Source organism: Lactuca sativa, chromosome 3, assembly GCF_002870075.4.
Source record: "Lactuca sativa cultivar Salinas chromosome 3, Lsat_Salinas_v11, whole genome shotgun sequence".
Lineage (NCBI taxonomy): Eukaryota > Viridiplantae > Streptophyta > Magnoliopsida > Asterales > Asteraceae > Lactuca > Lactuca sativa.
In genome coordinates this window covers 205,683,563-205,708,025 of record NC_056625.2, presented here as the reverse complement: position 1 = coordinate 205,708,025, position 24,463 = coordinate 205,683,563, and the positions used below count along the sequence as shown (strand labels likewise).

At 37.7% G+C, this 24,463-nt stretch overlaps 1 protein-coding gene across 1 annotated transcript; it reads left to right on the top strand.

The window, feature by feature from the left end:
- Window positions 1–3,908: 3,908 nt before the first annotated feature.
- Window positions 3,909–4,883, top strand: LOC111893229 (uncharacterized). The gene is made up of 2 exons (XM_023889296.2): window positions 3,909–4,592; window positions 4,719–4,883. The coding sequence occupies exons 1-2, from the start codon at window positions 3,909–3,911 to the stop codon at window positions 4,881–4,883; spliced, it is 849 nt and encodes a 282-aa protein (XP_023745064.2).
- The last annotated feature ends 19,580 nt before the right edge of the window (window positions 4,884–24,463 follow it).

Here is a 24,463-nt window from a genome sequence, read left to right as displayed (position 1 = left end):
AGAGTCAGACACTGAAAACCATTCAGACACTGATTGTGAAGACTTTTGAGAAATCATGCCGAAATTTCTCAAAGTTTCAGAAAAAGATGAGTGGGAAATCTTCAAAAAGATCAGACGCTGATAAAAAGCATGGTATTGATAGGAAAGGGAAAGCTCAGTGCTTTAACTGTGGGAGCACCGATCATTTTGCAAAAGAATGCAAACAAAGAACCCAAAGCTCGGATGAATACTGGAAGTAGAAGTACAACAAGCTGGTTGAGAAACTAAAAGCAAAGAACTTGGAACATAAAGTTCTTGTCGCTGAAGAAGAAAAATGGAAGACTGATAAGGAGTCATCAGATGATGAAGTCAAGTGTCTGATGGTCAAGATAGAAGACACTGATGAATGTAAAATCAGCATCAGTTCATTTGATGCTGATATGTATGATGCAGTGGAAAACTCCAGGAAGTACAACACTGATTCTCCTTCAATGTATCAGGTTCAAAACTTTGTTTCATATTCAATGAATGAAAAAATCAAAATGTTTGAGTATTTGGGTGTTCTTAATTCTAAGAAGAATCAAACCATAAGAGATATGAAAAATCAAAATGATATTCTTAAAACTGAACTATCCTTAAAAATTAACATTATTAATACTACTCAGGAAACTCTAAAAGTTACTAGTTTATCAAATTCCTCACTATCTGCTGAAATTGATAAAGTTAAAGATCTTTTGAACAAAGAACAAAATGTTTTAAAACTTTGGGCTAAATCTCACAAAAATGCTAATTATGTTATTTCTGCTCAAATACCTCACTCATGTGAGAAAATCCTTAGGGGAAATTTTGTTGAAGCAGAAAAAGTTTTTAAATCTCAAGAAAAGGAATCTGAATTTTATTCCATAAATGAATTAAAAGATAGTTTCAAAAACACATTTATCAGCAACACCTTTATTAATTAGAGTCTCGTTAATGAACACTGTGTTACTGACTCTATTGGTGTTACTGAGTGTAATATTGAAATTACTGGAATTGATCCTACTTCTTATCCTGCACATCTTGTGAGACCAAATCCTCTCACTGAAAATATTATCGCATTTCCTATCTCAAACAGAGTGTTTCATGCTGTTCATGAACAACTTGAACAATATCCTAATTGCAGTGTTTCAGTACATAAGTCTAAATTTGATACTGATGTCAGCTCCTCATCCATCACTGATTGTAGTTCTTCTGACACTGAATTCTTTAGTAATTCAATGTTAAATAAAAGAACTCAAAGTTCACTTGGTGAATCTTTAAAATATAAATGTGTTAAATCTAAAAATGTGTTTACTAAGAAAAACTTTGGTACTAGAATTTGCTACAGGTGTGGTGATTCGAATCACAAAATCAGTGAATGCAAGTTTGATAAAACATCATTAAGAGCTGATAACATCAAAGTTAGAAATGAAAAATGGACTCTTAAATCAAATTCTTTAAACTGTCTTCCTAAAGAGTGCTATAATATATTGTCAAATAACTTTGTGAATGACCCATCTTCCAATGGGTCAGTGTGTTCTAACTAGTTTCTCAGCACTGCAGGGTCAGGAGCATATTTGGTAGTTAGATAGTGGTTGCTCAAGACATATGACTGGATCCAAATCTCTCCTGGAAGACTATGTCAAGAAAACTGGTCCTGCAGTAACATACGGAGACAATGGAAAGGGGTTCACTAAAGGATATGGAAATATCAAGTGCAATAACGTGGTGTTTCAGAATGTTTCATATGAATGGAAAGGGGCTCACGCTCGATTGAAAAATTGTTTTACTGATGTTTGTTATTCTCTTATACAGTAATATTTTTTTGTACTGATGATGATGCGCTGATGATGTTTAGCATGCTGAGTACACTGTATGATCTCTTATCTCTTTCTCTTCTACAAATCTTCTAAACTAAAGTTGAATGATTCACTATATTAAACCATACACTGTTAACAACTTAAAACTCTTTGCCGATGGTTAGACAAAACACCAAGTTCTATCACACGCAACAATCCACTCTTACCAATCTTACACTGATTCTGTGATTCGGTGTGACAAAACACATGCTGATGAGAATCTAACAATCTATGCCGATGGTTAGACAAAACACCAAGTTCTATCACACGCAACTATCCACTCTTACCAATCTTACATTGATTTTGTGATTCAGTGTGACAAAACACATGCTGATGAGAATCTAACAATCTTTGCCGATGGTTAGACCAAAACACCAGTGTCTATGACACACAACAATCCTCTCTTCACCTTCTTCTCACTCAGTGTCTAATGATTCAGTAAGAAATACCACTCACTGATAAAGACTCGACACTCTGTGCCGATGGTTAAATAATTAAACCAGTATCTATCACACGCACCAATCACCTTGCTAATCCTAAACAAACAAGTTGTACCTTGAATTGACGACACACTATCTTTCAGCATGTAACTTTCCGTGATAGCAATCTCAGCGCTTCCGTAGTCACTCATTGTCGTTTCATCTTTGGTACAACGGCTCTATTTACCCAACGGCTATTTTTTGATTTGACAGTCAGGCAAGATACGCAATTATTTTCGCTAAAGATAATCATTATTTTACCGTTTCATTCCTTATTTAAACCTTTTCAGCTCTTCCCCAAACCTTTTTACTTTTCTTCAATCTTCTCTCTCGCCTACAAAAAAAAAGAACCCTAGAATCCTAAACTTCTTCAATGGCGGCATCACTGTTCACCTTCTCCTCCACTTCAAGAAGAGTTGTTCCAGCTCAAAACTCTCCTCCTCTTCCCATACACATCAAAGCCACCAACGTAGCTTTCAACCCTGATATTCCAGATGTTCATCGAGGTCTCGGACTTGATGAGTTTGTTAATTTCTTAGTCTCCTGCCGACTCCGATACGCAATCAGTGACGTTCCATCAGAGTTCTTTCCCGAACAAGTCTGTGAGTTCTACTACACTGCAACAATCAATGAAGAAAACAACGTCATCTCCGGAACTATTGGCCGTGGAAGACACTCAGTCTTTATTACCACTGACCTTCTCAGTGCTGCGCTCAGATTACCAATCTTTGAACCCTTCTCTGAGCTTCCACCTATTGAACGCTGTCGATGTCTCTTTGACCAACTGGGCTATGATCACTCAAAGGCTGGTACTCGATCAGCTCTCATTCTGTGTCAATGTATGACTCCAGGATGGAAGTTCTTCACCGGTGCTCTGTGCAAATGTGTGGGTCACAAATCTTGTAGTGGTGATCAACTGAGCACTTATGAGCAACAAGTCGTATGTTCTCTTTTTCTCAAAAAACGACTCGATTATGGGGCCTTCTACTTTGATAAACTTGTTCAACTTCTTCGTGCAAATGTACGCACTGATCATGTCCCCTTTCCACGCTGGATTGCTCTTGTGCTAGATAAATTTTTCGCTTAAGCTTACTACTCACACCCTGGAAACCCCATCCAATGCCCACGCTTGTCAGTTCGAATGTATCAGGACGATCCATTGGAAACTGACATCGGCATCTCTGATCGGATGAGAGAATGGATTGCAAATCCATATACTGTTCCTTCACTAACCGCTGATACTGATGAAAGAGCTGATGGTAACAATGAAGATCATGCTGATCAAGAAGCTGAATCACAAGATGGTAGTCATCTCTCCCCTCAACTTTCTCATCACACTCTCTCTGTCACTGAGAGAGTTCACTCAGCTCAAGAGGAGCCACTAATTCAAGGGGGGCAACCATCCCAGGGGGAGCCATCATCTCAGGGGGAGCAACCATCTCAGGGGGAGAACCCATTCCAGGGAGATCAACCTTCTCCGGGGGCGCAACCTCACTCACAAGAAGTTCCAGGTACTTCATTCCTTCATATACCGGCCTCAGCATTTAATTAGCTTCTGACACTGACTCGGGACATGAGTCAGCGTCTTCTACGAATTGAGGCCGATGTACATCAGCTGAAGGAAATTCTCTTGCCAACTTCTTCCCCTGACCCACAAAATGATGATGATCAAAAAGGGGGAGACACTGATGATGATCAAAATGGGAGAGACACTGATGATGATCCAAAAGAGGGAGACACTGAATATGTTGAGCTTGGATCTACGGACAACACTTTAGTCCAGACTGAGCCACCACAGACGATGCACGAGTCTGATCCAAAAGAGGGAGACACTGAATATGTTGAGCTTGGATCTACGGACAACACTTTAGTCCAGACTGAGCCACCACAGACGATGCACAAGTCTGATAAACTAGTTGCTGAGGAACCTGATAGACCAACAGATATTGAAAAGCTTGCTGAAGATAGTGAGCATGATGATGAACATGATGATGAGTGTCAGATCCTGGACATGAAATTTATTGATCCCACTATTCCAGCTAAAGGAGATGTCTCAAAGGATAATGAAGATGAACATGATGAAGGTAAAATGCTAGATATGAAATTCATTGATCCTATTATACCAGTCCAAGGAGAAGATTCAGATGTAGCTAGTGAGGATACTCAACCTCTATCTCGCAAGCGCAAGGCAGCAGATACTGATTTGGCTTCTTCACACACTGATACTTCTCTGCCTAGCAAGAAACCTAAGTCCATAGTCAGCATATCCAACTTAGCAGCTGAATGGAACATGTCTCCTGATCAAGTTAAGCAAATTCTTGATGAAGCCAATCAAGCTCAGCTTCTAAAGAATATTGCTCAAGCTGATGAATCTCTCATCCAGCATCAGCTTCAGGTCAAAGGATCCTTTGAATCTCAGATGCAGAAGTTCTTAGAATATCAGTCCAAATCTAAATCTTCCCAGCCTCCTCCCAGTAACAGCAAGTCAAGGACTGAAAATATTCTTGACAGGATTGATCGAAAGAAGTTTCAAGATGTTCTTAAATGACGAGTGAGTAGTGATAAAAGCATCAAAGTTAAAGCTTCTAAACCTCGTAATGAGCAAATTCTTACATTACTGCTCACTCGTCAAGGTCCTCAACATCCATACACTGAAGTTGTCAAGATGGATGAGCTGATAAGATATGGATATTCTAAATGGATGGAATTGCTTGAATTAGCATCCAAGCAAACTTCAGCTATCTCATCTGAATTGACATGTGCTCTCCATCTACTGATCAAGAAAGTTCAGCGTTTGGATCTTGTTCCTATACAACATTCTCAGCAACAAGGCCAAAGTTCCTCAGTTCCTAGAATCCGAAGGACCAGATTTCAAGTTGATGGCGAAGATGTGTTGGCTCTAAATTTTGGTGCTGAAGGGATAAAAAACTCCCTTCCTATCGGTGTTGAGCCAGTTCAACATAAGTTCATCTCAGTTCCTGAACATGGAATGTTTTATCTCGATAAAAACAGAAGAATGTGCTTTGAGGGCACCACAAAAATTCCAAGAGCTCCAACAGCACATCTTGTTGGCTTAAGACAAATGTGCATGAGTCATCAAGATTTATCTGGAGAGTTTCAAATACTGATTGCTATAGAACTACTGAATAGAAGACAGGAGCTGCTGGATAGTCCTTACTGGCCTGTGAAAATAGAAGCTGAAGCTGAGTATGAAGAATTTTTGTCCAGAGGTGTTCTCGTATAGCTGTTGTTTTGAACATCATCATATTGGGGGAGATTGTAAGGTCGAACCTTATAATATGATGATGTTTGAAACTGATCCATCAGCATCAGTGTTAGCATCAGCATCAGCGTCAGCATAAAAGTTATTCAGTATATATATATTGTCTTATATGTAACAGATTTTGTATTTATCTTGTTTCCATAGTTATCATATATTAGTTAGTTGGAACATCCCTGATTTGTAGGGATTGTCTATAATAGTTCTATATAATCTTTTGTACGGGTTTGTGAAAGGGTTATCTTTCACAAACCCTAATAGCCGCTTTGTGCGAACAATAATCTCTTTGTGAGATTATCATTCTTAGTGAAAGCTCTTTGTGATATTTCGTGTTCTATTCTTATTATTAGTCATTGTTTGATAGATTGATTGATCTAAGGTCCTTTCAAGGTTGCTCTCAATAGTCCTCAACAGACCTTTAAGCTTGCTCAATGTGACCTCCTCTTTGTTCATGTGGTTGGTCATGCGGAACTGGTTGTAGCAAGGAGGCAAGGAGTGGAGAATGATATCAATCACCAACTCTTCATCGAAGTTAACATTTAACTTCAGTAGGCAGTCGACATGCCTTTGCATCTTCTATAGATGAGTAGTGACAGACTCTCCATCCCTCATCTTGGTCGTGATCAACGAAGTGATGATATCGTACCTCTCCTGTCTGGCACTCTGGTGGTACCTATCTAGTAGATCCTGATGCATTTCGTAGGGATAGAAGTCCTCGTAAGACTTTTGGAATTCAGCAGTCATGGTCGCCAGCATGATGCAATGGACTTTCATTGCATCACGCTCATGGGCCACAAAGGCAGCGATCTCCTTGGGAGTAGCCGTGTTGACATATACCTCCTTCAGCTCCTTGTTAAGGACATACTCCTTGTCCTCGTAGCAGGTGACCATCCTTATGTTGCAGATCCAATCATTAAAATTGTTTCCGTCGAAGATCACCCTCCCATACAAATTCATGAGTGAGAATCAACCAGAAGAGCTTGAGCTGGAAGCATTGTTGTTTGGGTTAGACATCTAAAAAAGAAAAGAGACAAAGTTTGATTAGATAAGAATCCCCAATTAAACACCCAAATAAGAAATTAGGGCTAGGACCCAACAACATTATTTGCAATTTAGAAGAGGGATGTCGTAATCTAAACAACAAAATAATTTAAAGGTAAGTGAATGACGATTCACTAATTTCCACCATGAAAAACAAAAGCAATTAAGTTTTAAATGTTTTCAAACTCCTAGATCCTTTGAGATTCATTGAACTTTTCAATGGCATGTTTAAATCTCGATATGCCCTTCAAGTTTGTGACAAAGATAATAATGATCACAAACAAGGTGTGAATAACCATGCAAATGTACTTGGTGCCCTCAATGTTACAGTCACCTAATCAATGTGTCGGTTAGCCACACGCCCTCCATTGATCTATGACAAACATTGAGTCACCCTTTGCCACCTTTGCTTAGATCCAAATTAGTGTGCCGGTTAACCAAACACGCTCCACTAATGTCGTAGCAGGGGTACAAAGTGTAATTTCATGGAATAGCATCAAATTCACATTTTTTTCTAAAGGAACTAAGATTGGGAATTTTATAAAAACATTTAGTTACTTTATTAATCACTATACTTTTAATGAGGAATTAGTTGCCCTATCCTACACGTTCGGCTAACGACCCTCCATCAATCAAGGAAGCGGTGGGTGAGAGTGGACACCCATTAAACTGTCATTTTATAGGCAGCAACCTTATACCCCCATTATAGATCGGCTTCGTGAATGAGATCTACAAACGGTAAGACTAGCATTTATCTCATACATATATAATAATTATTCTTATAATATTATAATAGTATAGGGTTGAGTTTTAAACTTGTAAAATTCTAGGGTTTGGAATTTAATTATTTCAAAATTAAAATTTTAATCAAAAATTTTAAATTCCAAAACTTGAGGGAAAGTTTATGAAACATTTCAAAACTATCTAGATCATAATTCAAATATCACAATTAAACAATTAATTGGTGGTTATCTAATTTTGACCTAATCCAATTTCATGCAAGATAATTGATAAAATAATTCAAATAAGAAGATGTATCATATAAGGCAATAATTATCTAATTAAATGATAAATATATTTTATTTTGACTAAGATAATCACATAGAATCAATAATATTCGGATTTTATTAATCAAAAATATTTTTGGTAATTATCCCAAGTCAAAATAAACCAAAATCCCAAAAAACCGTCTGCATGATAGCCCGACTCGTTGAGTCCCTTACAGAACTCGTCGAGTTCATCCTAATCGTCGAGTACCTCATAGGACTTGATGATTATCTCAAGAAGATGGCATAAAAATCAATTTTAAGCAATGCATAAACACACCAGGCATCAAATACAATAGAAACCAAGAAAGGCTCTGATACCACTAATGGGTTTTGAGCAAAAAAAACAATCCTATGCGCACATACAAAACCCTAAAGCTTTGGATCTAGGTTTCTCTATTGTACATGAAAATTGATCCAAATCTTGTAAACCCTAAACTAGCATACTATAAGATTCAAAATCTACATTTGATACAAGTTTTGATGTTTAACTTTGATAACAACAAGAATCTTCAATCTTCATGAGCTTAGTATCACAAGTGTAATACCTCTAATGGCTTACAAACACCAAGGCAAGAAGATAATTGAGAAGAGAGGGTGAGGAGGAACAATTTCAGCTATAGTAACTTTACGGTTTCTCAGGGTGGTCCAAATCTGTAGCCCTAAGGGTCCTTAAATAGCTGAGATACTAGGGTTTTAGTCAAAACCATAATTGGAGAGCTTAGGCCCTAAGCAGCTCCAAAAACCTTCTGGAATAAGGCCTTGGATGAAATCTGAGTGGGCTTCTACTCTACTTTCCTCCCCCTCATTTCCATAGGGATCCACAGCCCAAATCCAACTATCTTATAATTGGCGATACCAGTCCCCTTAGTTCAATTAATCTCTTTAAATCACATAATTAATTTCCTAATTAATTCTTGATTAATATAAACTAACTAATATGATTTCTCTTTTAAATTTATTATTCATATAATATATTAATAAACCATAATAACACCTCTCTCTCTCTCTCTCCATAAATCATCCTGTCCAGTTGCTTTGGTGAAGGCAACCCAAAAGGACCATGCACAATCGGGTGAAGTACACACCAAATATAGTTATGGACTTAGATACTAATCCAAATATATTGTGATGTCGGGTGTGTTGAGGCGGTCCTACTATGTGTTGAAGGCTAACAGACACAGGGCTGCCCGGTTAGACTGAAGGCCTAACGGGGCATACCTGTCAAGCCGAAGGCCTGAAGATTGGTCTAGATAGGCTATAGGCTCGATGAGGCGGTCCAGTCATACTGAAGGTTCTGTGAGTGGTCCAGATAGGCTTAAGGCCCGGTGAGGAGGTCCAGTCAGGCTAAAGGCTCTATATGCATACTGTGTGTTCATGATATTGTTCTAGTTTGTATGGTTTGGTATGTTGGGGGGGAACTTACTAAGCTTTAGACTTACACTTTCGGATTTATGTTTCAGGTACCTCTGTTGATCGCGGAAAGGCGAAGGCTTCATCGTAGGCCTCATTACATTTTGGATTATGATTTTTGGGATTTCTCTAACGGTAAAGTATTTTGAAATCAATTTGTAATAACTGGTGGGTTTTGGATGTTTGAAAAAGTTTAAATAATTTTATGAATTTTGTGGATGTTACACAGAGTATGCTTGCATAAAGAATCCTGAGTTAGAAGGGTACCATATTTCGATAGAGGTGGTTCTTTTTAGGTATCGGAGAATATTCTTCATAGCAGTCATATGTTGTTCACATGGATTCACCTGAAACCTGGCACAATAACAAATAGCAAACATTATATCTAGACGACTAGATGTTAGATACATCAAAGATCCATTCATTTTTTGATAAAGAGTCATATATGTTGCTGGATTATCTAAGGATGATGTAAGTTTCATTCCGAATGCCATTGAAAGTTTGAACTTTGAATCTCCCACAATTCTAAATTTTGCAAGCAAGGTCTTCGTGTAGGCTTCCAGGTTGATGAATATACCCTACGAACTTCATCTAATATTTAAACCAAGGAAAAAGTTAATAGGACCCATTGAGATCATCTCAAATTTAGATTCCATCAGTTTACATAATTCAATTGTTAATCTAGGATTAGTGGATTTGAAAATGATATCATCAACATAAATTTAGACGACATCAGATGGTCACCATCTTTCTTGCAAAAGAAGGTTGGGTCAACCGAACCTTGTTTAAATTTGGATTATTTCAAGAGTCGAGTTAGGGTTTCATACAATGCACGATGTGCTTGTTTTAGACCATACATAGCCTTATCCAAAATGTAACTATAATTTGGATATTGTAAATTTATGAAACCTAGTCGCTATTCCACATAAATTGTTTCCTCTAATTCTCCTTTAGGAAACGCACATTTTACGTCCATTTGATTGACTTCAAAATTCCTATGTGCTGCATAGGCAAGGAAAATCCAGACAGATTCTAGTTTTGCAACTGGTGCGAATGTCTCCTCATAGTCTATACCTTCCTCCTGATAGTATCCTTTCACTACTAATCATGACTTGTTCTGAATAGCGTTGCCTTCTTTGTCAAGCTTATTTTGAAATACCCATTTTAATCTGACCACAAATGCATCATTCGGAATTGGAATCAATCTCCATACTTTGTTATGGTCAAACTCGTTAAGCTCTTCCAGCATAGCATGCACCCAGTCAGAATGATCAAGAACAATCTTTACAGTTTTCGGCTCAATTTCGGAGATGAACGAATTAAACATGTAAAATTCCATTTTTGACAATAATGCAGTTTGATTTGCTTTTTGTTGAGCTCTTGTGAGAACTCCTGGAGAAGCTGCTCCGGTTACTTGAGATTTAGGATGATCTTTGGTCCATTTGGTCAATGGAGGATAGTTCGTATCAGAGGTTGGATCCAATTCAATATTCACATCTTTGAATTTAGATTGAGCGTTAGAGTCATTATTTTCATTCTCGTTTCCCCCCCCCCCCCTGGAAGTTTACATGTGACTCTACGTTTGGAATCGGACTCTCCCCCTGGATCGGAATATCAACATTGACTTTGGGATTTGAATTTTCCCCCTCAACAAGTGTATCAAATATGGAGATTGAAGTAGAATCCTTTCCCTAGAATGGAGCTTAAGCAGGTTGTGGATGAGGTGGAATGTCATAACCCTTCGGAAGGAGTGGCTTATTTCCAAGATCTTTAGTAGCATCATCAATGATTTTCTTCAATTCATCTCCCTTATTATCTGCTGCATTTTATTCTGAAGAAATAGAATTTTCGGGCTAATCAAACAAATTCATGAATTCCTCATAAAGATTTGACAGAGGAATCGTCATCGAATTTGTTGAAAGTAAGATTTCTTTAGCTTGACAGTCAGCCTTCTGATACTTCTTTAGATAATTATCGTCAAAGGTGATATAATAGGTTTCCACTATCTCTTTTGACATTTTATTTAGAACCCTATATGCCTTAGAAGTTAAACACTACCCCAAGAAGATTCCTTCATCTGCTTTCTCATCAAATTTGTTTCGTTGCTCTTTGGAATTGAATATGAAACACCTGGAACCAATGACATGAAAGAAATTAATATTATGTCTCTAGTTTTTTAGAATCTCATAGGGTGGGACTAAGAATATTTTATTAATTAAAGAGCGATTCTAAGTGAAACAGGCAGTTCCGATGGAATCAACCCAGAAATAAAGCGGAAGGTTCGTAAATGATAACAACGTTCTTGCAGCTTTGCAAAGGGACCGATTTCTTCTTTCAACGACATCATTCTGCTGAGGAGTGTAAGGAGTTAAGAAGTTGTGAGAAACTCCTTTTTTAGTTAATAATTCTTCAAACGCTTGGTTTTTAAAAATCAGAACTGTTATCACTGCGAACTTTCCGAACAGGCTTTCGCAATTGAAGCTCGATCTGCTTGATGAAATCCTTTAGCTTCGAAGTAGCATCTGATTTATATCTAAGAAAGTAAACCCAAGTAAATCTAGAAAAATGATCAACTATAACTAGAATATACTTATTACCACCAATGTTATCGATGGTAGATGGGTCACAAAGATCAATGTGTAACAATTCTAGTGGTTTGATTACTTTGGTAATGATAATAGTCGAGTGACTTTTAAGACTTTGCTTTCCCAACTCACAAGCAGCACACAGATGTTCCTTCTCAAACTTCAAAAGTGGTAAACCTCACACAAGATTGCCTAGTACAAGTTTGTTGATGTCCTTGAGATTCAGATGCGAGAGCCTTTAGTGCCATAGCCAACTGTCATCCGAAGATGCTTTCATAAGTAGGCAAATAGAAGGCTTCCTGATGATTGGTTTTATGTTCAAAGGAAACATCTCTCCCTTTCTTTTGGACTTCAGAATCACTATGTTTGTTTTCTTCTCAATAATCTATTATCCTTCATCATCAAATGACACTTTCATCCCTGTACCTACAACCAATTGAGAAATGCTTATTAGTTATGTTGCAGCCCTTCCACATAAGCCACCTTCAAAATGAAGAATTCACCATTCGTAATCATCCCATATCCTTTAGTTTCTCCTGTAGCATTGTTTCCAAACTTTACTTTACCACCATCCTTCAACGATCAGAATTCCCTCAGTTCTTCTCTCCTTCCAGTCATGTGACACGAACAACCGTTGATGTACCATTCAGAGTCGTATTGTTCGTCACACATTACTTACAAAATTTAAAGAGATTTTGGAACCCAATCCTTCTTGGGTCCTTGTGAGGATTTCTTAAGAACAGGAAAAGTTATATGTGTATCAAACCAGAAGGTTCTTTTTAGCAAAATACTATTCTCCCCTTTGAATATTTCAAAAACCTTTATTTTATTTTTAGCAAGATTAATTTCAACCACATTTGATTTATGTTGGATAAATTCTTTGTCTTTCTTAGCCATTCTCTTTGCAAAGGCTTTTTCCTCCTTTTTCAAGTTAGTTTCGTATTCCTCGAGAGAAATCTTTTTTTCCGAAACCACTTTACTGTTGCCCTTAACATCTTTTGATGTGTTGACAGATTTTGAAAAATTTGTTTTTAGATGACAACTGGATTTTGATTTTTCAACAGATTTTGAAACTTGAGGTTTTGAAACGTGTGGTTTTGAAACTTTTGTTTTTGAAAAAAGATTAGCTTTCGGTTTCTGAGTATGATAAGAGTTCGTATTTTGAACTAAATATCTTTTGAATTAACAGAATTTTGATTGGAATTCTTGTTTTTCCAAAATTGTTTTCTTTATTGCAAGTTCTTCCTATATTTAGCATTTAGTTGTCATTTCTTTGCAATGAGTTTCTCAACTGACTTATGAATGTTTGTTCTAGGTTTCTCTTTTCTGACCGGATTTTCATGTTGATCAGAAGAAATTTTAGTGGGAACATTCTTAGTGCCACTTGGCCCTGCATGATCGTAGAGAAGATCAACACGATTCAGTGGTTCTGAAACGTGTTTTCCTTTTGTTTTCCATGAGCTCATTTCGGAAAGACCTTTTGTTTCGTCTGCATTGTCTATTGGTCAAGTCCAAAAAAATTCATCACAACCATCAGCATTATTATTATTAACAATGGACGTCAGTTCTGATGTATCAGTTTTGTCCAGTCCAGTTTTTACAAAAATTTGATTAAGGATGGTTTGTACTTTCAGAAAAACTATGGATTTAGCTTTTAAAACTTCTAAACCTTTATTTTCAACAACACGAATATATTCAATTGAATTTTCAAAACTCAACATTTTCTTTGGTTCAGCCTCATTTTGTACAAAAGCAGAACCATCTATCTCATCCTCTATAGAAATCTCATTCATGTCGCTTTCGTCAAATTCAGAAACATTTTTAGCATCAAAAGTATTTTTTGAACTTAATTTTGTGCACAATGAGTCAAAATTTTGCATGGTATGAGATTTAATTTGTTCTTTATCCTTATCATCCAACATTTGTTTTAACATATTCTTGTGTTCCTTGGACTGAATATACGCTTCTATTTTGTCAAGCCCAATTTTGTATGAATCGGAAACATAATCAGTGGACACAATATATTCACACTTATAGCACTCTGCATCGATTTCATCCTCTTTCAGTTTGAGAAAGGCTAAAATCATGTTATGTATATTCTTACCTATTTCGCAATCAAGATGCAGTTTAATAATATTTAATTATAACGCTTTTCAATTAAAGAGACAATGTTTCTTTGTTTTAAAAGTGCTAAATTATCTTTCTTAAGATAAATGACATCATCCTTTGACCTAGATAGCTCTAAATCCAACCTCTCTATCCACATTCTTCTCTCTTCACTTTATTTGTTATCCTGCTAATTTGATCATTTAGGTTAGAATTGCTTAGACGTGTTCCCTTTAAACTATCACTAAAATTAGAGACAGTATAATTTAAATCATCTAAATTGGATTCGTAACGAGTAACAATAATATTAAGATATTAGATTATAGAGTGTACCTAGTTGATGACCTTATCACATTCACTCACCTATTCACAAACAGGTCTCGCAGCAAAACAATTTTTAGAGAGCTGTCCGCCACCAGACGCGTATCCACTCTGTTTTGAGACCCTGTTCTAAACCATTAGACATCTTCCTTCATACTCCCGAGCTTCCTAATTTGCAACAAAATATCCATCATGTGTAGTCTTTTGAACCTCATCATCTTCAGAATCTGTAGACCATACTTCTACACAACCATCTTCGTCTCTACCTTCCTGCATAATCAAAGCAGGCTTCGCAGTCCCAACACTCTTTTTCCTCAAATCCTCTATCTTCTGAAGATAGCAGGCTTCATCTTTCTCAACCTCCTTCTTCTCATTCAACCATCTTAACATACACTCCTTAGCAAAATAATTCTTTCCATGACAGTAATTGCAATCATAGCCAGAATCCCCCAACAACTTCTTCTCTTGTTTTTCTTCATCCATTTGAGAGTTCTTAAAGCTCTCATCTTTTGGCTTGTCTGAACTGTAGTTTCCTATCCTATTCCTGTTCTTGAAATGTCCAAAGTTCTTTTTAGCAAAATTCTTGGGATTAGACACTAACAGAGCATATTATTCTTTTGTAAGATCACAATCTTAAAGGTTGGATTCATAATCTTGTTCAGCTATCTTTTTACCCTTTGCAACCAAGGCAAACGATCCCATGCGAGATACAAGAATCACATCCTTCATCACTTCATGTTCGTGGGATCTTAGAATTCCCACAAGCTTCACCAAACTGTAGCTCTTGAACTTTTCATGAGCTTTTACTATGGATACAACTGCTTTCCATTCCAATCTCAATCTATTCATAAGTATATCTTTTTGCTCTATTATTTCACGCTTGATGTTGTGTTTTAACTTCCTACTCAAAAGATGATTAAAACGATTTAATGTTTGATCAAGTTATTCTTCTGGCTTTTGAACAAAGCACCAAATTCTGATAGAAGAAATGTTTTAACTAATTGTTCCAAATCGGTATCACTTCAATAAATCTCCTTTAACCTATCCCAGATTTCCTTTGTCGTCTCACATGCACTCACTAGAAGAAAAGTATCTAGTGGAAGAACAAACCTTATTATTCTCAACACCTTGATGTTACTCTGAAACTTGTCTTTTTCATCATGAGGAATATTTGTGTGTTTAATAAGAGGAGTGTTGTATTCAACTTGAGTTTTGATAACACTTTGGGTTGCTGTGTGAGAAAACGTCTCTTGTGTCATTGCTTGAAATATGGTTGAGACGTGTTCTTCAAGACCAAGAACATAGGCTTCGAATTGCAAGGACCAGACTTCATAATCTTGTGGGAAGAGGATTGGGATCCTGGTAGTAGATCCGATGCTACTGGATAGATTGAAAGAAAGAGTATGGGGATTTTCGTGCAGCATGATTTAGAGACTCACATAGACTGGTATAGAATCCGATGTGTAAAACAATAATCGAGTTTAGGGTATAAATAAGATTTAGATCTGATATCTACAATGGATAGAAACGATGAAGATGACAAGACATGTCCAATAAAAATTAAAACCCTAACAGAACTCGACAGAAGATTAGTGTACGAGTTACCCAATCTCGTACTGTGATAGCAATTGATGAAACAATAAACTTATGATCGGTAGATTCTAAACAGTAAAGTGAATCAAACAACAAGAACAAAGATTAATGATGTGTTGAATGCTTAATATTTTCAAAGCTCTAGAAGAGTTCAGCATGAACTTCTCTGTGAGAGCTAGGTAGGGTAATACAAACGATAACCCTAAAACGATACACGCATACACATTAAATAGTCTAACCTTAGAAAACCATATACACGGATGGACATGCCCAATCCATTAACATAAGAACAATTACATACATAACAATTTTACACAACACATTAAATAACCCAACAGAAGTTGAAGACTAAAGAAGATGAACACCCAAGAAATTATGATGTTGAGAATTTGGGTTGTAATTAAAGATAATTGTGAATCAGGTAATGAAGTGGTAATATTAAAACTAGATAAGTATGATGTGAGTGCATTGTATGGGCACTACAAACACATGGTAATTATTGTGATTCAATAGAATCATGAAGTTACCTAAGCATCAAATGGTTTTGGGTGAGAAGTGCTAGCATGGTAAAAAGAGAAGACTTTACCAAGTAAGAGAGGAGACTTGTGAGTCAGGGAATGAAATGGTGATATTGAAACTATATAAGTATAATGTGTATATAGTGTATGGGCACTACAGAAGCATAACCATGACCAGTAATCACCTTGCAGTTTTTGCATGCCCTACGATCCATCCTTCGCAATAGAAGGTATTTAATCTGAGTGTTATGTCACCCACTTTGGAAGGTAATCAAATGGACATCCCTCTTTTATAAAAGGACTTTAATACTACTAAATCGTGTTCCACAACAAACTTAAGTAGAGAACACCCTTGTCATTTTTGGTTCCAATACCAAAGCCACAATGTACACATGGATACCTATCTATTTCTCTTCCTATATTCCCTTTGAAGCTACCTTAGTACTACATGTTGCTCCTATGTAATACTACTCATCATCTCATTCGAATCATCCCAAAAGCTCTCTTAACTGCTTCTCATAACCCAATTTGTGGAGTATAAGCACACATAACAATCACCACCTCCACCCGTAGTATAACTTTATCAACATGAACCAATCTCAATATTTTGTAATTTCAACAAGGTTGTGCTTGGCTTAAGCGACAACAAAATACCCACTCCATTCCTTACGTTATCTAGTCTTGAATAATATAACTTATACTCATTACAGTCTTTAGCTTTCTCCCCCTTTCCACCTAGTCTCTTGGATACAAGATATATCAACTCTCTTTTCCTCAAAACCTCCATCAGATCCAACAATTTCACATTAAGGGAATGTAACACCTTGTTTCGAGAAGTTTGTTTTTTGGGATTATAGACAACAAATAGATCAAGTAAAGGCCTTCGGCTTCAAGGGAAAAGAGTTTATACCCTATTGTATGTGGATAATATTGGTTATGTGATGCAAGCTCTTGGTTTGTATTTTGGAGTCAAAGGGTAAAATGGTAAAAGTGATGTTTTAGACTTCTTTCATGAATTAAGAATTTTATTTCAGTATGTTTTAAATAAAATATTAATTAGATAGAAATGTGGAACTCTTCAAGACTTTTCCGTTTATATAAAATCGATTTAAAACGAAGAAGTTATGGATGTTTGAAGTTGAAGTGGAAAATAGGATTTTGATTATGCAAGGCGTAATTTAAAGTTACGCTAATGAATTACACAGGGTGTAATTTAGGTTACGCATGGCATAGTCTAGGCATATCAAAAACCTATATATTTGGTTTTCAGCCATATTTAAGGGATCTAACTTATGCTAAACCCTCTCATTACTAACCTCCATCACCTAAGAACATTCCTTGAGAAACCCTAGGTTCCTCAGATTTGTTTTTTTGGGCCTTAACATCATTTATGAGCTTATTTCTCCATTGAAATTTTGAATCTTGAAGAGTAATGTAACACCCAAGATCAGAAAGGCCAAGAAAGGAAAGAAAACCCTAAGTCAAAGGGTCAACCCGTCGAGTCCAGGGAGGAACTCGACGAGTCGGACCGTGATCCGTGTCGCGGTTTAGGTGACCGACTCAATGAGTCAGGGAGACTGACTCGACAAGTCTGGTCTAGTTTGGGAAAGCCCTAGTTCCGGGACTTGTACCCAATTTAAGCATCTCAGTGTAGCCCCCATTGTCCAGGAGCTATCCCACGAAACCCTAGTGCTCTCTTTTAGTGTGTGACCCATTGTTGAAGGAGTTGGAGTTTTCTTGTAGCCTAGAAGGAGAAGAAGGAGTTAAGGGTTCAAGAGGAAGGTTGTGGATCCAGAAGATTCATCTCTTTAGCTGCTCGTTTTGGTAATCAAGTTCCTTCCTTGCCTTGTTATTGTTGGATCTCTTCATGTCCCTCTTTATGAGATTTTAGACCAAGTATGATGCATTGCGGGATTTGGACGTCCCTAAGCTGAATCCCTTTAGCTCCAGGTGTGTCTTGGCCTGGAGACCCATAAAGTATCAGTTTTTGATGTGTTGGTAAATCATCTTTGCCCCAACCCTAGCCCTAGAGTGTTTTAAGCCCATCACGTAAAGTTTCCAACTTTACATGAGGAATAGACTTGGGAAGAGTGGATCTGCAGATTAGAGCGCCAGCATGGCTCAAAAAGCCACTGTATGGATTAGAACTGAATTGACTCGGCGAGTAGTATGAAGATTAGGAGGAACTCGACGAGTTGGATGAATAAATCGGCGAGTCTGTTGAAGATTGCCTTGGACTCGGTGAGTCAAGTTGCGAAACCTAAAGCCTTCGAGTTAAGAATCGAATTAGTGAGTTGAGTGGAGACTCGGTGAGTTGGATAGGGAAGGACTCGTAAATCGGTAGACTCGGTGAGTCAGGGGTTGACTCGGCGAGTCGAGTCGCGAATGGAAGGATTCTGAGCCTAGGAACTCGGCGAGTCAGTAGGCAGACTCGGCGAGTAGGATTGATCTGGAAGGTTGACTTTGACCAGGACTTTGACTTTGACCAGATTTGACTTAGTTGAATTTCAGAGGACAGTTAGACTAAGTGTTGCATTGATATTGGTAGCTCGGGGAGCTAGCAGAGCAGCGGTTCAGAGAATTGTCGGTCAGCATCCAGAGGGTTGTCAGCAAGTTCAGCAGTTCGAGGTGAGTTTCCTTTTTTTGTGGATGGGTCTACAGCCACAATGCCAGCCCATGTAGTTATGAGTAGGAAGACCCAGGGGTTAGCCCTAAGCATAATATGCTAGTATGATATTCAGGACGAGGTCCAATGTTAGCGGGCGGGTACCCAAGGAATCATTTGCATGATAGTTATACTTGTTGTCTGTGTGATGCATGTATGTGCCTGGTAGGAAGGTGAGTGTGGGCGAGGTCCCGAATCTCACCGATAGTAGAGTATGGACGGTGTTCGATATCTCAGTAGTAGCAGAGCAAAGGAGAGGCCCGATATAGGTTTGGAGTGAGTGTGGGCATGGGCCCATATCTCACTTACAGTAGGAGCTTGGACGGGGTTCCATGACTCACTAGTGATAGGACAGGCGCGAGGCCCAATACAGGCGAGGCCTAAGGACAAGAATACAGTAGGGTAGGTTCAGTTATGTGTTATATGCTATTTGTATTATGTGGCTAGCGGGTGGGGCCCAGAGACAGGCAGGGCCTAGGAGAAACAGATATGTATCCGAGCGGGGCTCGAAGCCAGGCGAGGCCTGGAGTGGCGGGGCCATTGTAGCGGGCGAGGCCCGAGGTGTGGGTGAGGCCCAGAATAGCGGGCGTGGCCCAGTATGTGCAGTATGTGTTTATGCATGGTATGTGGTAGGTTGGGGAAACTCACTAAGCTTTGTTCTTACGGTTTTCAGTTTTGGTTTCAACTACTTCCAGTAGCGAAGGGAAGAACTTGGAGTGATCGCATGCCACACACCATAGATTAGACAGCCTGGGATGTTTTACTCTGATAATGAACATATGTTTTGGAAATTAATACTCTGAATTTTGTTATGGTTTATGATATTTTTTTATGAATACGGTTTTAGTAATGATTTAGAGAAAAAATTTTAGTACGGATTTTTGGGACGTTATAAGTTGGTATCAGAGACATGGTTTGAGGGATTCGAACAACCCTCGGGCGTGTCTGAACTCAAACTAAGGGATTGGTATAAAGGTTTTCAAAATGAAAAGGCAGTTTTTGTAAAAAGAGTTTTGAGAAAGAAAACAGTTTTAGAAAAGCAAAAAGAATTCAGAGAGAAAAGAACTTTGATAAAAGGAAAACGGGTGTGGTGTATTTAATCAGCCAAGCTCAAGTAAGTACCCCAAAATACCCATACAAGTTTATGTTATGATTATTAGTTAGTAGAACAGCATGCTAGATTAGGACTAAGGATCTAGGGAGGATGCCTTATGTGCTTACTAGACTAAGATCCCATGACCCAACAATATCGGGTGCCCATACCCCAAACCATATTAAGCACCTTACTACTCTCAACAAAAGATTGTCGTATCCTAAGTACCTGTCCGTGATGCAATTGCACATCCTTGTATAATCTTAACTGATGAAAAGGAGCCTGTAGACCCGTAATTGGAACATATAGATAAGCACTAAAATGCTCTACTTACTATCGAATCAAACCCGAGTCTTGTATATACATTAATTCCATATCCCCACAATTAAGGGCAAACGTACCTAGAAGGAATGATATACCATAAACAGAACTTGATGCTAGGTTGGCATGTCAACTGACCTCCATCTTATGTAGCTCCAAACCTTCAAAGCATCCCAACTATTGACGAGAAACAAGAAACAACGAATGATTTAGAATGCGCTGACAACAATCCAACAATCTAATTTTCTATTCAACTAACCCATGTGAAACTACACATACCGAACTCTGAAGTTGGTTGACAGATCAACCACTACTTATCTTAGGCTATATGTAGCAATCTATACATCGAGCTGCCAAATCCTTTAATCAACCGATACTCAACCCAAGCGACCTAACCACCTCTTAATTAGTTCATTGACATCCCCGAAAGGGACAAATGACTACAACAAGCTTTTTGACCAACAACTTCCTGTCACGAAAGCAAATCATGTATTGCCGAGCATATACATTTAATGGCAACTTACTCTGCACCCTCGTCTCGAACCAAAGTCTTGCATATACGAACCGTCAATTCCTATAACTCATTCTTATGGAACCATGAACTCGAACAAATTGATGATCCTCCAAGTAGCATACATAGTTCTATCCCATTTAGGTTTGAATTATTTGTTGGATTAGTGTCTAAGGCTGTAACTATCTTTGGTAAGTACTTGACCCGATTGTGCATGGTCCTTTTGGGTTGCCTTCACCATAGCAACATGACAGGGTGATTTATATAGAGAAAAGATTATTATTAATATATTATAAGAATAATATATTAAAGGAATGATAATATTATTTGATTAATATAAGTCATAAATTAATTAGGAATTAATTTGGTGACTTAAAGAGATTAATTGAATAAAGGGGCATAAACTATCAAATGCGTGATAGTTGTATTTTGGGCTAAGAATCCTTATGGATATAGGGTGGACGATTTTAGGGATGTGGATCACCTAGAAATCGTCCAAGGCATTATCTAGAAGGGTTATTGGATTTCTTTGAGGCTAAGTTATCCAATTAGGGTTAAAGGTTAAACCCTAGGAGCTTATAGTATAAATAGATGCATAAGGTGAGGGAAATCGGCACTCATGCAAGGCAAGGAACCCTAGGGCCGATTTCTCACCTCTCTCTCTCTCTCTCTGTCTCTCTCTTTCTCTCTTAAATCATCTTCTTACTATTTGGTGTTTGTAAGCCATTAGAGGAGTGACATTTGTGACTCTAAGCTCCAAGAAGAAGAAGTTTTCAAGCAAGTAACTCAAGGTATTCTTCTAGATCTGATTTCATATGTTTTATTGTTTGTTTACATTAGATCTAGCCAGGAAAGTCTTGGATATAATGCATGTTCAATTAGAGAAACCTAGATCCAAGATTTAGGGTTTGTATGTGCACATAGGAAAGTTCTTATTGTTCAAACCTATCAGTGGTATCAGAGCGTTGATTGGTTTTAATTGAATGTGATGCTTAACTGTCCGACCCAACTCGGCGAGTCAGTGTTTGGACTCGGCGAGTCCAAAGCTTGACTCGGAGAGTGCGAGCATCATACAGAGGATAATTCGGGATTTTGTTGTTGTTTTGTCTTGGATTGATACCTAAATTGTTTTATTATGTAAAAATCCAAATTTTAACCTAATTTAATGATTATCCTTGACATAACAATAGATAAATTCAAATCTTTTGAATATTGATTATTTATATAATAAATATGAACTATTTAAGATTATTTGGTAATTATGTAATGACCAAAATAAGATTAAGTCAAATATGGACTATTATGAAATTAATTGTTTAATTTGAATTATTTGTTATTTGATCCCTATTGTTTTTGAAAAGTTCAAAATTTATCCCAAAGTTTTGAAATTTGAATTTTGTGATTAATGGTTTAATTTAGAAGAATTTAAATTTCAACCCCTAGAGTTTTACAAGTTAAAAATTCAACCATATACTATTATATTATTAAAGGCTTAATTAACATATAAGTATAATTAAAATGCTAGTCTTACCGTTAGTAGGCCTCATTCACGAAGCCGGTTTATAAAGTGGGTATAAGGTTGCTGCCTATAAAATGACGTTTAATGGGTGTACACTCACACCCACCGCTTGCTTGACTGGTGGAGGGTCGTTAGCCGAACGGGTAGGATAGGGTAACTCTGTCTCCTCATTAAAAGTATAATGTTAAAATATAAAGTAACTTCATGTTTTTTTAAAAATTCCCAATCCTAGTTACTTTAGGAAAAGTGAATTGATGCAATCCCATGAAATTACACTTTGCACCCTTGCTAAGAAGTTAGTGGAGCGTGTGTGGTTTACCGGCACACTAATTGGTTCTAAGAAAAGGTGGCAAAGGGTGATTCATTGTTTATCATAGTTCGATGGAGCGTGTGTGGTTTACCGACACATCGAATAGGTGATTGTAACAATGAAGGCACCATGTAGATTTGCATGGTTATTCACACCCACTTTGTGATCCTCGACATCCTAGTCACAAACGAAAGGGGCATATCGAGATTTAAACATGCCATTGAAAGGTTCAATGAATCTCAATGAAAAATCTAGGAATTCTCAATGCATTTAAAACATAAGGTTATGTTTTTCATGGTGAATAATTAGTGAATCGTCATTCACTTACGTCCAAATTATTTGCATGTTGGATTACGGCATCCCTTTTCTAATATGTGAATAATGTTGCTGGGTCCTAGCCCTAATTTTTCATTTTCGGTGTTTAATTAGGCATTCAATAATAATCAACTTTGTCCTTTCTATTTGTAGATGTCGAACGTGAACAACGCTGCTGCTAACTCATTCACGTTAGTGAGTCTTTGCCAAAAGGTGACCTTTAATGGTACAAACTTTAGCAAATGGATAAGATACATTCGTACCGTTGCACGCTAAGAGGATAAAGAGTATGTCCTCGACGAAAAGCTCGAGAAGGTCAACCCAGAAATCGCTACTCTCGACGAGATGGATGTCTTTGTGACCCATGAACGTGATGCAACGAAAGTCCATTACATCATGATAGCCACTATGAACCAAGAATTCCAAATGTCCTATGAGGACATGTATCCCTATGAAATGAATCAAGACTTGATGGAGAGGTACCACCAAAGCGAGAGGCAAGAGCGCTATGAGATCATCACCAACATGATCACCGCTAAGATGGGAAATGGAGAATCGTTAACCGTGCACTTGTAAAAGATGAAAAGATATGTTGATCATCTTTGCAAGTTAAATGTTAACTTTGGGGAGGATTTGGCTATCGACATTGTTCTTCACTCCTTGCCCTCATGCAACAACCAATTTAGGATAACCTACCACATGAACAAAGAAGAGGTCACCCTAAGCAAACAGCAAGGACTCCTAAGGACGACCGAGAGCAACCTCAAGGAAAAGTCTGTTGCACCAACTCCCACACCACCCGCTGCCCCTGTTTTGGCTATTGGGCAAAGAAGGGGGAAGAAGAGGAAGGCTCCGTCAAAGAGCCACAACAAGGGAAAGTCCCAAGATGGCTCCTCTTCTAGTGGGACCAAAGATGGCCCTGCTAAGCCCAACTCTAACCCAAAGGAGGCAGAGTGCCACTATTGCCACAAAATAGGGCATTAGAAGAGAAGCTGCCCAGAATATCTGCAAGCCATCAAGAATGGGAAGATCAAGCCGTCTTTGCAGGTATTTACACAATTAAATCTAATGATTCATCTCATGCTATTTCTTGGGTTCTTGATACAGGATGTGGTTACCACATTTGTTCTGATTTGGAGGGACTAAGAAGAAATAGGGATGTGGAGCGAGGAAGAATAAATCTAATCATGGGAAACAGAAGATCTTTGCATGTCACCAAATTTGTAGTGTATTCTTTGAAGCTTAGTAATGGATTAGGTTTAGATTTAAATAATTGTTGCTACTCGCCAGATATGGCAAGAAACATCATTTCTTTTCATGGTTTATTTAGACAAGGATTTAGATATTCGTTTAATAATGAGAATGGTTCGATTTATGCTTATCTAAATGGTGTTTTATATTTTGAAGCCATGCCTTGTAATGGAATTTATGAAACTATTATGGTTGTAGATAACCTAGGAAATGATGTGTTGTGTATGGATTCTTCCAATA